Here is a 13624-nt window from a genome sequence, read left to right on the forward strand (position 1 = left end):
CACAAACTTGTTCTAAACAGCCAAGATATTAGTAAACAATCATATATTAAGTTGTGTATACGCAATAAATAAATAAATAAATAGTTAGTTAGTTATATAATTTAAAAGCATGCTTGATTTTATTCCAGTCAAAGATATAATGTAATATAATTGAATCAGCCTAAATAAAACAAAGTACATCAGCAAAAGTCATTTTAAAAACTTTCCCTGTTGTTTTTAGTTTTACATATAAAAGTAGAATTATTGCATTTGCACTGATGGGAGAATTCTTTAATTAAGTAAACATTTTTCTCTATTTATTTTTCGCTATTATTACTCTGTTCAAGGTGTAAATAGTGCATATTGCATGTTGAAAAGATGCCATCGCCTATAATTTACTCCAAAAACGTAATAACAAACATTATTTCTCTCTTTCTGTTTGTTGAACAAGCTATGAAAATGTTGTGAATCATAAGATATAAAGCTATATCATGTTTTTGCAGTATTATGTCCATTATTTCTTATTGATAACCTTTTATTCTTACAAAGCAAAGTTGTAGATACTGTATTATTGATGTAAGGCATTATGTCAACAAAGACGAAAAAGATCATTTTAAAAGAACAGTAAAAAATTAAACTAAATAAATTTACTTATCTGTTTATCTACTTTATTCATTTTTAACATTTTTGATTGGCCGCATCTCTTGTCCATCGTTCGTTGTCGAGGGTGTTTCCCAGAGCGGTGTACTTCCGGTATGAGGGGTAAACCCGCAGGAAGTAGCTTACTGGACCACCAACAGATGAACAACAGAGTAAACAGACACATTTATTCAGTTTTTGGGACGATATCTCCACAAGTATGAAATGAGACAGTACAGTCAGCCCCTCGTTCAGACGGTGTGGCGCGTCTGTGATGCTTTCAGCCGCTGTTATAGGCATGAATGAAGGTAAAGATGCGCTGATGTTTGAGGCTTATCGAGCAGATTAGCACTAGCATTAGCAGGGCCTGATTACCGCGTTCACTCAGCTCTCATTTAACGTGTTTTATCTAAAATGTTACTCAAATGTAATTTTATTAATTTCAGACAGAAACGAGAGTACATTTATGACTAGCTCGCCCTAATAACGAACACCGCTAATGTGTTTATACATCAGAAATTGTTAGCTTGCTGGCTAATTAGCATTTTAGCATCATCATTTGTCATTTTGTTTACAAATCAGGATTTTTTAAACGTTTTAGCATGTGGTCTAACAATAATGCATAGGTGTCCCTGCTCATGTCCTAGTATAGTTAACAAGGTTGTTGTTTGGGTTTCCGGTGACAGGAGCGATCATGACAGCTAGTTAGTAACTAACCAGCTGTGTGTGTGTTTGTCTTTACTGTTTGTTTATATCATAAACATCCTTATAAGAACAATAATAGAGCTTGGAAGACTGGTTTATCCACTATACCTATGTGTGTATGTGTATGTGATGTTTGTGCTAAACTTGTTGAATGAATGATAACAGCTTGATTTTTTGTTAGAAGCTCTTTGATGTGTATGGATAGCCAATAATTATTATGGTTTTAAACTGGATCATTTTTATTGTAATTTTTAACTTTTTTGAACAGTTTATTGAGCAGAAATCTGAAATTTGTTGGAAATGTTGTTATTTATATGTGACCCTGCACCACAAAACCAGTCATAAGGGTCAGTTTCTTCAAATTAATATTCATACATCATCTGAAACATGAATAAGTAAGCTTTCCATTGATGTATAAGAAAATATTTGGGTCGAGATATTTGAAAATCTTGAATCTAAATATTGACAAAATCACCTTTAAAGTTGTCCAAGTGAAGTTCTTAGCAATGCATATTATTATTGAAAAATAATAATATCTCACTTCATGGTAGGAAATTTACAAAATATCTTTGTGGAACATGATATTTAATTAATTTCTGAATGACTTTTGCCAAAAAAATTGACAATTTTGACCCATACAATGTATTTTTGGCTATTGCTACAGCTATACCTGTGCTACTTTAGATTTAAGAGTTGAGACTTGTAATGTAAATCAGTATAACACAAAAATGCATGTAAATATCAGTTGTCACTCTATATTTATCAGTAATATGTCTAATTTTTAACTTTTTTGCACAGTTTAATGAGCAGAAATATGAAATGCATTGCAAATGTTGTTATTTATGTGACCCTGGACCACAAAACCAGTCATAAGGGTCCATTTTTTGAAAGTAATATTTATGCATCATCTGAAAGATGAATATATAAGCTTTCCATTGATGTATAAGACAAAATATGGCTGAGATATTTGAAAATCTGGAGTCTTATTGTGCAAAAAAATCTAAATATTGACAAAATCATCTTTAAATTTGTCCAAGTGAAGTTCTTAGCAATACATATTATTATTAAAAAATAAGAATATCTCAAGTTTTGTATTTACTTTATATCTGAATGAAATTGATCATTTTGAACCATACAATTTATTTTTGGCTATTGCTACACATATACCTGTGCTACTAAGAACTGAAGACTTGTAATGTAAGTCAGTATAGCAGACTACAAAAATGCATGGAAATATCAGTTCTCACTCTATATTTATCAATAATAATCTTAGAAAGATAATATTTTAATTCTTAATTTTATGATCAAAGCTCTGTAGTTTCAAAAAATACATGCAATATGTGATACAGTGATAATTGATGAACAAATGTTCCTCAGAAAGTCTGATGATAATAAATGATACTCACATTTCAACATGATTTTTCAAAAAAATTATATATGGATAATCAAGTAAACCTAGGTTGCTTCAGTACATTAAGTGTTCGATTTCACAGCAAAAAGATAAAGGATAAAAGACTGATTTGTGTTAAACTTGTTGAATGAATGATATCAGCTTGAGTTTTTGTAAGAAGCTCCTATAATGCCTGACATATGGAAAAATGGTTTTAAAATGAGTCATTTTAATGTAATTTTCAACTTTTTTACACAGTTTGATGAGCAGAAATCTGCAATTTGTTTCAAGTGTTGTTATTTATATGTGACCCTGGACCACAAAACCAGTCATAAAGGTAAATTATTTGAAATTGAGATTTATACATTATCTGAAAGATGAATAATTAAGCTTTAGACAATATTTGGCTGAGATACAACTGTTTGAAAATCTGCATTCTTAGGGTGCAAAAAAAAAAATTAATGATAATGAGAAATTCGCCTTTAAAGTTGTCCAAATGAAGTTCTTAGCAATGCACATTACTAATCAAAGATTAAGTTTTGATATATTTACGGTAGGATATTTACAAAATATCTTCATGGAACATGGTTTTACTTAATATAATAATAATTTTCATATTTTTGACCCATAAAATGTATTTTTGACTATTGATACAAATTGAGTCAAAATGATTGTTTTTTCTTTTATGACAAAAATCATTAGGATATTAAAGGAGAACTCCGGTGTGATATTGACCTAAAGTGTATTGAATCATGATACCAAGTGTGAACGTACCTTGCATATCTCATCTCGGTTTGTGTCCTGCAGTCCGAAATCTGGGGTTAGTTAGCCGATGCTCACAACAAGTTGTCAATGAGAGTGAATCGGGCATCGGAGAAGCCATGTACTTCGATGCCCTATTGACTCTCATTGACAACCTGTTGTGAGCATCGGCTTACTAACCCCAGATTTCGGACTGCAGGACACAAACCGAGATGAGATATGCAAGGTACGTTCACACTCGGTATCATGATTCAATACACTTTAGGTCAAAATCACACCGGAGTTCTCCTTTAAGTAAAGATCATGTTCCATGAAGATATTTTGTGAATTCTCTACTGTACATATATCAAATCTTAATTTTTGATTAGTAATATGCATTGCTAAGAACTTCGTTTGGACAACTTTAAAAGTGATTTTCTTAATATTTAGAATTTGTTTGCACCCTCAGGTTCCAGATTTTCAAATCGTTGTATCTCAGCCAAATATTGTCCTATCCTAACAAACCATACATCAATGGAAAGCTAATTTGTTCATGTGTTCAATTGATGAATACATCAAAGTTTTGCGGTTCAGGGTCACTGTATAATAGAGTCATTGTATAATATCGGTGGCTTAATGCTTAAACATCCGGTCTGTGTTCCCCTTCAGGCAGGCATCCATGTCCCACCATGGAGAGGAGAAAATAACCCCAAAACGAAGGAAAAGAAGACGCTGCATCGCTGAGGAATCTTCAGCCTCTAACTCCGACTGAGGGTCGGCACATCCGGACGGAGAACCGGAGAGCGACAGAGGAGGGGCAAGGGGCTGGTGCTCAGAATGGCTTTCCTCGACAACCCAGCCATCATCCTGGCCCACATCCGGCAGTCGCACGTGACCAGCGATGACACCGGGATGTGCGAGATGGTCCTGATCGACCACGACGTGGATCTGGAGAAGTGCCACTCGTCTGCGGCGTCCGCTGGCGGAGGCTCATCCGGTGGTTCGCTTGGAGACGGCAGCGCTGGAGGAGACGGGCAGACCTGCGATCTCTCTCAGTCTGTCGACATCACCTCCAGCTGGGACTTTGGCATCCGACGGCGCTCCAACACAGGCAAGTAGCTGTCTGACTCTTAGACCTCGCTGCTTTCGGGGCCCAGAATCCAGCTTACTGATGTGGTTGGTACAGGTAAAGATGAAATGGCCAAAACCTTCTCACACTTTGTTTTGAGGTTGATAAGTGAGAAAAGCAGATATTGCCCAGTTGCACTTTTTGACATTTGTTAACAAAAATAGATTTTCCATATTGTTCAAGGCATTGCATTGTTGTTAGAAATTCCAGTATCATGTCACTAAGACCAACTTAAAGCAATAGTACACCAAAAATTTTAATTTTCTAAAAAAATTTGCTCACCCTCACACATTTTTTTTTTTCATCACTTGCTTACCATTGGATCCTGTGCAGTGAATGGGTGCCGTCAGAATGAGAGACCAAACATCTGATAAAAGCATCACAATAATCTACAAGTAATCCACACCACTCCAGTCCATTAATTAATTTCTTGCGAAGTAAAAAACTGTGTGTTTGTGAAAAAAATCCATCATTAATGCATTTTTTACTTCAAACCATTGCTTTCAGCTAAAGTGTGAGTTCTCTGTCCATAATATTGCTTTTTCTAGCATCACTAAAAATGTTAGCATGATCAACATTTTAATATTTATAATATGTTGGAATCATGAAGTGTATTTTAATACTAAGATATTAGAAAACAATGAACATAATTAATAGGTGACCTAAATATGATGTGCATCTGAAATATCAAACTCTTTATGCATATAGTATGCATTGCCTGTGCATTTTGAAACCAAATCTATCATTGAGACAATTTTAACTTAAAACCATTGCTTCCAGCTATAATAAGATAGAGTAAAACATGCAGCTTTTTGCTTTACAGGATGTAAACTAATGGATTGGAGTGGTGTGGATTACTTGTGAATTGTTGTGATGTTTTTATCAGCTGTTTGGTCTCTCATTCTGACGGCACCCATTCACTGCAGAGGATCCTTTGGTGAGCAAGAGACATAATGCAAAATTTCTCCAAATCTGGCCTGATGGTGGGCCAATTTTCAGCAATTTTTTTTTCATTTTTGGGTGTACTATTCCTTTAACAGTGCTCATGCTTAACCTGCGCTATCAGCTTTTTTCAGTGTGGCTTTGCGTTTTGCAGAGGGTTCAGAAAAGATCATAACAATGGCTTGTTGGTTCTTTAGTGTTAGAAGATGCTTATTGGTCACTACCAGAGTTTACTAACTTGTAATATCAAACGTTTTAAATGAAAATCTTCTAATGGGATGCCAGCCTAAACTGAACTTTGCACGCTTCTGCTTCAGTTTGCTCTGTGGTGTCAGCCCATGATTATCTCTTTCTCTCTGAACGTGATTTCTATCTGTGTTGCTCAGCAAAGCAGTTGATGTTGATGAGAAATATGAAATAAGGTAATGCAGCCATAACTTACTTACTTAATTTTAGTGTAGCATGTTACAGGGGTCGTTGAAGGTGTTTAAAGTACTTGGCTTTTTGAATTTAAGGCCTGGAAAACCCTTGAAAATAGCAATATTCCTGAAGAGGTACTTAAAAAGTCCTTGAAATATTTAAAGACAATGTATCTATGAAATAAAGGTTTAATTTTGTCATTAAGCACATATCTTTTTCATGCAAAATTCATGTAATTAAAAAAAATCATACTTTTTTTTGCTTATTTCAGGTAGCTGGAACTGCTTTGATTGATTCAAACGTGTGACTTCTATCATTAATTCAAAGGGATTCACTTGCAAAAGCCGAATCAAATTATAAAAGCTGTTCATTTTCCGATTTTCAACATTACTTTTAATGGTTTTGGATAATGGAGCAGGTTCAGGAATCATTTGACTCAAATTGTGTATCGTGTTAGCCTGGAAAAAATCCAGACCCTAATCTATTAAGATTAAGGGTCTGGCATCGAGCAATGAAAAGAGCCTAACTCGAGGGGCGGCACCAAGCATGCATTTGAAACTCTCACTGCACGCAATTGGATAACGCCACGACCAATCACAACAATACATGGTGATACACGCTAACTCATAGATTAAACTCTTGCCGTATCCAGTCGTCAAAACAGCAAAAATGTCCTTCTTGCAAAGGAACGATTCGAGCGCGGTTTTCTGTTTCTCTTTTATATGAAAAGCCAAGTCTAACTCGTTCATTGTAGCGGCCAAAGCCGTTGCAAACAACTGGTGTTCATCTGTAGCCATCTTCATTCCCGACGTCGTAGCGCTGTCCTCATCAGCTTAGCTCGCCTCTGGCCCGCCTACATCAGATACACCGATTTGATTGGTTCCCAGAACCAATGTGCATCATTGCTCGATGCCAGAGTGTCTTGCAGAGACAATTCAAATTGTGCTCTCGTGAGACCTCTGGATTTCCAGGGTAGTATCGTGTATCATTTGATTTGAATCATTCAATTCACGAAATGATTCATAAACCCGTTCCAATCGAAATCAAATAATTCACGATACGCAATGTGTAGTCACGATCTATCTCAAATGATTCACAGCTTACTAGGGTTGGAAATCGAGAACTGGATCCATTTCCATTAGTTATTATTAATCTAAAACATTTTTTTTTTCATTTAGGAAAATATGGCATTAGAGGAAGTTCTTTGGATCTGTGTATTTTTATTTTTCATTTGACGACAGGCTGCTGAGGGCCCTCAATGCAATTGATCACAATCGAAAGAATTGCTTCCTAAATAGCGATCTTTCTGTAAACCTGAAAGAATTGTTAATGCAATCCTTAAGGAACCAGAATCTTTAATTGGAATATGATTCATTGGTTTCCTTACTATTCCCACTCCTGCTGTTTGCTGGTGATCAATAGGCTGAAACCTTAGAGCAAAACAAAGCAGAAAGTTAGGCTGGACTTAAACACTTTATCCTTTTGCAGCTTTTTCTTTCTCTCAAAGCTTTCTGTTGCAGTCAAGTTAGTCTTTACTGTACCAGCCACTCAGAATTGAGCAGAAAACATAATCTGTACTGGGGCTCAATAAATGTTTACATAAATGAAAAGAAAATTTCACCAAGCTTTTTGATCTCAAAAGGTAGCATTTAAAAGGAAATGAATTGTTTCTTTGGGGTAAATTTGTTATTTTATTATCTGATTTTTCCTTTTCTGTGATCAAGGGTTAATCTGATTGTGCTGGTTGGCTGGGAATGGCAACTGACTGAAATTGATTTGTACTCTTAGACAATCTTGCCTTTGCAAACCTGCTTCCAGTGCTAAGATTGTTTCCAATGAAATTGCATCTTTAGTCTTTTGGAATCAGATGTAAGCTTATCATATGATGTTTTTAAAACAAATTTTACATTAAATCTAGTCTTTCTTGCTTTTCTGTATTAATCAAAATCATCATGAAGACTTGATATTGGATTATTGGAGAGAATATCTTTACAAATATGTCAATTTTGTTGAGTTAGATACTAGCAAAAGTAATTTCTCAAATACAAAACAAAAAAAATACACTATGAAATCGAATCACATTACAGGTGAGTTATGCCTATTATATTTTGCTTTGGAAACAACTGCAGAATTATGTGAGGCTTTAATTAGGTTATGCTTGTTTAAGCCATTTTTGGTCTGAAATACGTATGTCTGGTTATTGTTAAGGTTTGTTCCTGGAGTCACTCAGTTTCAGTCAGTAGCTTTTATCATGGCAACTGTTGAAATGCGCATTAATCCTGGGCTAGGGATTGATAATCACTAGCACTCCAGCTTTGTAGTGTTGATGAAATGGATGTGGCTTAGCTCTGGTTTTGGGATGCTTTTGTCGGGGAGGGGACCTTTGAAATATTTCTCTATTATGAACCATCTAAACAACTTGTGCACAGGACGACAAGACAGTTTCGTGAGACCTGAGCCTGCTGGTAAGCAAGTGTTCAGGACAGGAAACAGTGCTGAAAATATCAATATGAATCTGATGAATGTGATCTGTGAATCAAATTCAATTTGAATTTCAGCAATTTATTCTGTAATCTCAAAAGAATATTTAATTTGATATAAGACTTTAATTTCGATTTATTTCATGACTTTAAATGGTCTACATTTTTTAATGGGGTTGAAATTTCACAAGATCCTTAGAAACACTAATTGAAACAACACTCTGAGGAAAAAATATAGAAAAGCCATCACTGGGTCGGTACTAAAATGTACCATTTAGGTATTAATATGTTCATTTTACGTACTAACAGGTATTTTTAAGGTACTATTATGCACCCTTTAGGAGTAATAATAAAATGAAATTGCTAAAAAAATAATAGAATTTAAAAGTCTCTTTTGCTTACCAAGCCTGCATTTATTTGATCTGAAATACAGCAAAAGCAGCAATATTGTGAAATATTTCTGTAATTATTTAAATAATTAAAATATAGGAATTAATACTTTTATTTAGCTAGGATGCTTTAAATTAGGGATCGGACAGATAAATTATCGACCGATATGGGTAAAACTTACGTCATTTTTATTGCTCCGATAAATAAATGAAAACCGAACCGATAAAGTACTCTTGCTGGTAAATCAATCAGTCTGGTTTATCTGAGATTCATCTGCTTTCCGAGTGCAAGTGACTGCAGCTGTAAACTGCAGTGACTCTCGGACTTTGTCGCGTTTAATACGTCATCATCTGTGTCGTCATCATCGCCTTCGCAGGACTGGAAGTTTTTCACGGAGGCAGAGGAGGACAATGCTATTGCTATTTGCAACACATGTTTAGCAAGGATTCTGAGAGGAGGTAAAAAGCCATCAAGTTTTAACACAACAAATCTTATATCTCACTTCAGAGGTCGTCATCACGGTGAATCTGTTTATGGGCCGTTCACATGTCGCGCCTAAAAACGCGTGGAAAACGCTAGGCGTGCCGCTTTCTCTTTCTTTCCAAACCGCTCTGTAGCCTGCTCTCGATTCTGATGTTTTATTCCCCAACTTGTACGATTTGGTTGCTGCACACATTCATAATATGATCAGTAAGAATGGACTACACGTAAGCTTTAACGGACATTTGGACATCTGCCGTTACTCCATGATGCACTTTTCATTTTTTCCAGGTTGACAAATGTAAAAGCATTTTATTTATTTAGAATTGTGGTGCTTTACACAAAAAAGTCAGGACTGATGTTTGCTATGATTGTTTGACCCAGATATATAATATACATTTCATTAGTTTTTCTTAGATTTTGTATTCTCCTGGGTGCACAAAATTATCATATAAACATATGAACGTATTGGTTATCGGTATCAGTATCGGCATCGGCCACAAGAAGGACTTAAAGGGATGGTTCGGAGTAGAATTGACTTCATTGCTATGCACTCCGAAGCCCATGTAAATACCCCATCCGAAGTTTTTTTTACCTTAGTCAAACATTTATGGAGATATTAGAGTTTTTCGAATTGCTTGTTACAGGAGTGATTGGTACATGTAATGTATCTGGTAAATTGCACCACTAAACGTGCAAGTAATCTTACCAAACTTGTACAGAAGTGTAAATAGGTTATGTACTCACAAAACGCTGCATCAGAACATTTGTAAGTCCACCATGAGTGTTTTAAAAACACGTTTTAGCGGATCCCTACTAGTCTCAAAAACTACAAATGGCGACACGTCGACGTCACTTCCCTGGTTTGAAAAAAGCATGTAAAAGTCCTCCTACAAGTTGACATGCACACAGATGTAGTAGGAGGACTTTTACGTGCTTTTTTCAAACCAGGGAAGTGACGTCGACTTGTAGTTTCTGAGACTAGTAGTTCTCGGGTAAAACGTGTTTTTAAAACACTCATGGTGGACTTACAAATGTTCCGATGCAGCGTTTTGTGAGTACATAATCTATTTACACTACTGTACAAGTTTGGTAAGATTACTTGCACGTTTAGTGGTGCAATTTACCAGATACATTACATGTACCAATCACTCCTGTAACAAGCAATTAGAAAAACTCTAATATCTCCATAAATGTTCGACTAAGGTAAAAAAAAACTCTGGATGGGGTATTTAGATGGGCTTCGGAGTGCATAGCAATGAAGTCAATTCTACTCCGAACCATCCCTTTAATTATCGGCTATCGGTATCGATAAAAAATTTCATATCGTGCATCCCTACTTTAAATTGATCAAAAGTGCTGATAAAACTTTTTTTTCCAGATAAATGTTGTTTTTCTGAACTTTATATTTACCAAAGAAACCTGAACAAAAATTCAACTCGGCATCAGTTTTCAACAGTAGCAAATCAGAATATTAGAATTATTTGTAAAGGATCATGTGACTGGGGTAATGATGCTAAAAAACTGTTTTAAAATTATAGAAATAAATTAAATTTAAAAATATATTCAAATAAAAAACTGTTATTTTAAATGGTAAAAATAATTCTGAACTTTACTGTATGGCGTCATTTTTTAGTCAAAAGTTATGAGCATGTTAGACATGCTCACGAGCACATTACCTTATTTCACACGCGCAAAAATGAACCTTCAGCTGGCATGATAAAAGTACTCGCGCACAAATTCAACACCCGAGAGGTGTACAGGCAGCTGCGCGCGAGCGCCTGGCATACTCTTATAGGTTAACTCTGCTTGTACAGTGGAATCCTGCTCGCGCGCAGCTGCCTGTACACCTCTCGGGTGTTGAATTTGTGCGCGAGTACTTTTATCATGCCAGCTGAAGGTTCATTTTTGAGCGTGTGAAATAACGTAATGTGCTCGTGAGCATGTCTTACACGCTCATAACTTTTGACTAAAAAATGACGCCATACACTGTCTTTGCTGTGCTTTGGATCAAATAAATGCATGCTTGGTGAGCAGAAGAGAATTCTTTAAAAACATTAAACATCCTACTGTAACATACACGTTGTGAAACAGAAGATACTTAATAATAGCAATAATCCACAGTTCTTAGCAATGCATATTACTAATCAAAAAATAATTTTTGATATATTTATTGTAGGAAATTTACAAATTATCTTTATGGAACATGATCTATTCTTAATATCCTAATTATTTTTGGCATAAAAAAAAACTATAATTTTTTTTGACCCATACAATGTATTGTTGTCTATTGGTACAAATATACCTGTGCAACTTAAAGGAACACTCCACTTTTTTTGGAAATAGGCTCATTCTCCAACTCCCCCCGAGTTAATAAGTTGATTTTTAAACTTCCTTGACTATTACGCCGGAATGGGAGTGTAGTTCCTAATCTTATCAGCCTAGAAAATTGAAGCTTTGCATTTCCACCGGTCTTAGTACACGATATAACTACAGAAGAGTCAAGTTTTAAATACAACAAATATGGAAACTCGTTGGTCATTTTTGAACGTGATGCTACTGGTCTAATAGGATTCAATGATCTATGCTAAGCTATGCTAAAAGTGATATCATCAGAACAGGAGAACGGCTGAATGGATTTCAAAACGGTAAAAATCAACTTATTAACTCGGGGGGAGTTGGAGAATGAGCCTATTTCCAAAAAAAGTGGAGTGTTCCTTTAAGGCTGGTTTTGTGGTCGAATAGAGTGTATTTCATGCTTGGTCACTTATTATATATTTGTACATCTGTAATTGTGCTGTTTTTCCACTGTGGGAAAAATTAACCTTCATGTGGTTTGTCCCAAACTACTCAGGTTAAAGACCCAGAATCAACAAAACACTTTTCTGACTTGGGTATAAGAGATGTAGAGCAAAAACCCTTCAAAAGAAACTTTTGCCCTGCAATTAGAGTGGATTACATTTGCATACATACACAGTACTTCAAGTTCAAGTGCTGCATATTTGTACTTGCTCTCAAAATACCAGCCAAGTGCTCTCTGGACAATTTTTTTAAGCACTTTAAGTGCACAAATTGGACAAGTTTAAATATGTTCCAGACACACAAAGTGCATATTAAACAATATGCATATGCAGCTTGAAGGCAATCATATATAGCCTACGAGCTGTATATATGCATATTGTTTCAAATGCATTTTTATGTGTTTGAAAAAATTAAATATGTCGATCAGCTGAAGTAATTGTGACCCTGGACCACAAAACCAATCGTAATTTATGGGTCAGAGACGTTAAGATATCCACGTCAAAAGAAATTTACAAAAGTGATTTTATGTCCATAGAAACCACATTAAATGTAAGTAAAGTGTCTACTTTTGAGGTTTCAAATACGTTTTGGGGGAATAAAATGTCAAAATTTGGTTGAAATAATGTTACATTGTCATTCAGTGTAACGCTTTTTATTTAAAAATTATTATAACATGCTTATTCTGACTTGTACATATTGAAATATATAAAAAGAATAAGGGAGCATGTTACATTTTATTGTGTTTTAAATGAGGAAATTCTTACTAACAAATGGGCAAAACCTATTATAGTGGCAAATTTAAAAAATGTAGAATTACAACTAATTAGTATTTGGGGTGAAAGTAATTCGTCTTTTAATATGTCATGAATTGATTTTTGTTGAAAATATGCTAGATTGTTACACTCTATGACAGTTTAGTGGGATGTCTTCTGTAAATTTGGAAATAAATGTATGATATTTATTTTTTGTTTAGAAAAACAAAAACGAAAATGCAATCAAATTAAACAGAACTTTTTAATATTTTTTTAAAAAAAACAACAACAATTTAAAGCAGTATTACACTTATTGTTTTTATGCTTAAACCCTTTTTAGTCTTTGACCCTTATACATAATCTGAAAGCTGATAAATACGCTTTCCATTGATGTATGGTTTGTTAGGATAGGTCAATATTTGGCTGATATACAGCTATTTGAAAATCTAAAATATAAAAAATATAAACAAAATTTTTTTTGAGAAAATCGCCTTAAAATTTGTCCAAATTAAGTTCTTAACAATGCATTTTACTAATCAAAAATTAAGTTTTATATATTTATGGTGGGAAATGTACAAAATATCTTCATGGAACATGATCTGCACTTAATATCCTAATGATTTTTGTCATAAAAGACAATAAAATATATAATAACAATAAAACATACAATGTATTTTTGGCTTTTGCTACAAATATACCCGTGCTACTGGTTTGTGGTCCAGGGTCACAAATGGAAAATGCCTTGTACCGTAATGTAGACATTCAAGAATATTCT

At 34.7% G+C, this 13624-nt stretch overlaps 2 protein-coding genes across 2 annotated transcripts in view; one reads left to right on the forward strand and one right to left on the reverse strand.

The window, feature by feature from the left end:
• The window catches only part of LOC141335365 (target of rapamycin complex 2 subunit MAPKAP1-like), a 575213-nt gene that overhangs the window by 531920 nt on the left and 29669 nt on the right, over positions 1–13624 (reverse strand).
• LOC141334331 (target of rapamycin complex 2 subunit MAPKAP1-like) lies at positions 760–4573 on the forward strand. Its single transcript, XM_073839388.1, has 2 exons — positions 760–926; positions 4124–4573. The coding sequence occupies exon 2, from the start codon at positions 4292–4294 to the stop codon at positions 4571–4573; it is 282 nt and encodes a 93-aa protein (XP_073695489.1). The 5' UTR covers positions 760–926; positions 4124–4291.

This window comes from Garra rufa, chromosome 5, assembly GCF_049309525.1.
Source record: "Garra rufa chromosome 5, GarRuf1.0, whole genome shotgun sequence".
NCBI classification, from domain to species: domain Eukaryota; kingdom Metazoa; phylum Chordata; class Actinopteri; order Cypriniformes; family Cyprinidae; genus Garra; species Garra rufa.

Coding starts and splice junctions, on each gene's coding strand:
- LOC141334331 (XM_073839388.1), top strand. CDS start 4,292: ATGGCTTTCCTCGACAACCCAGCCATCATCCTGGCCCACATCCGGCAG.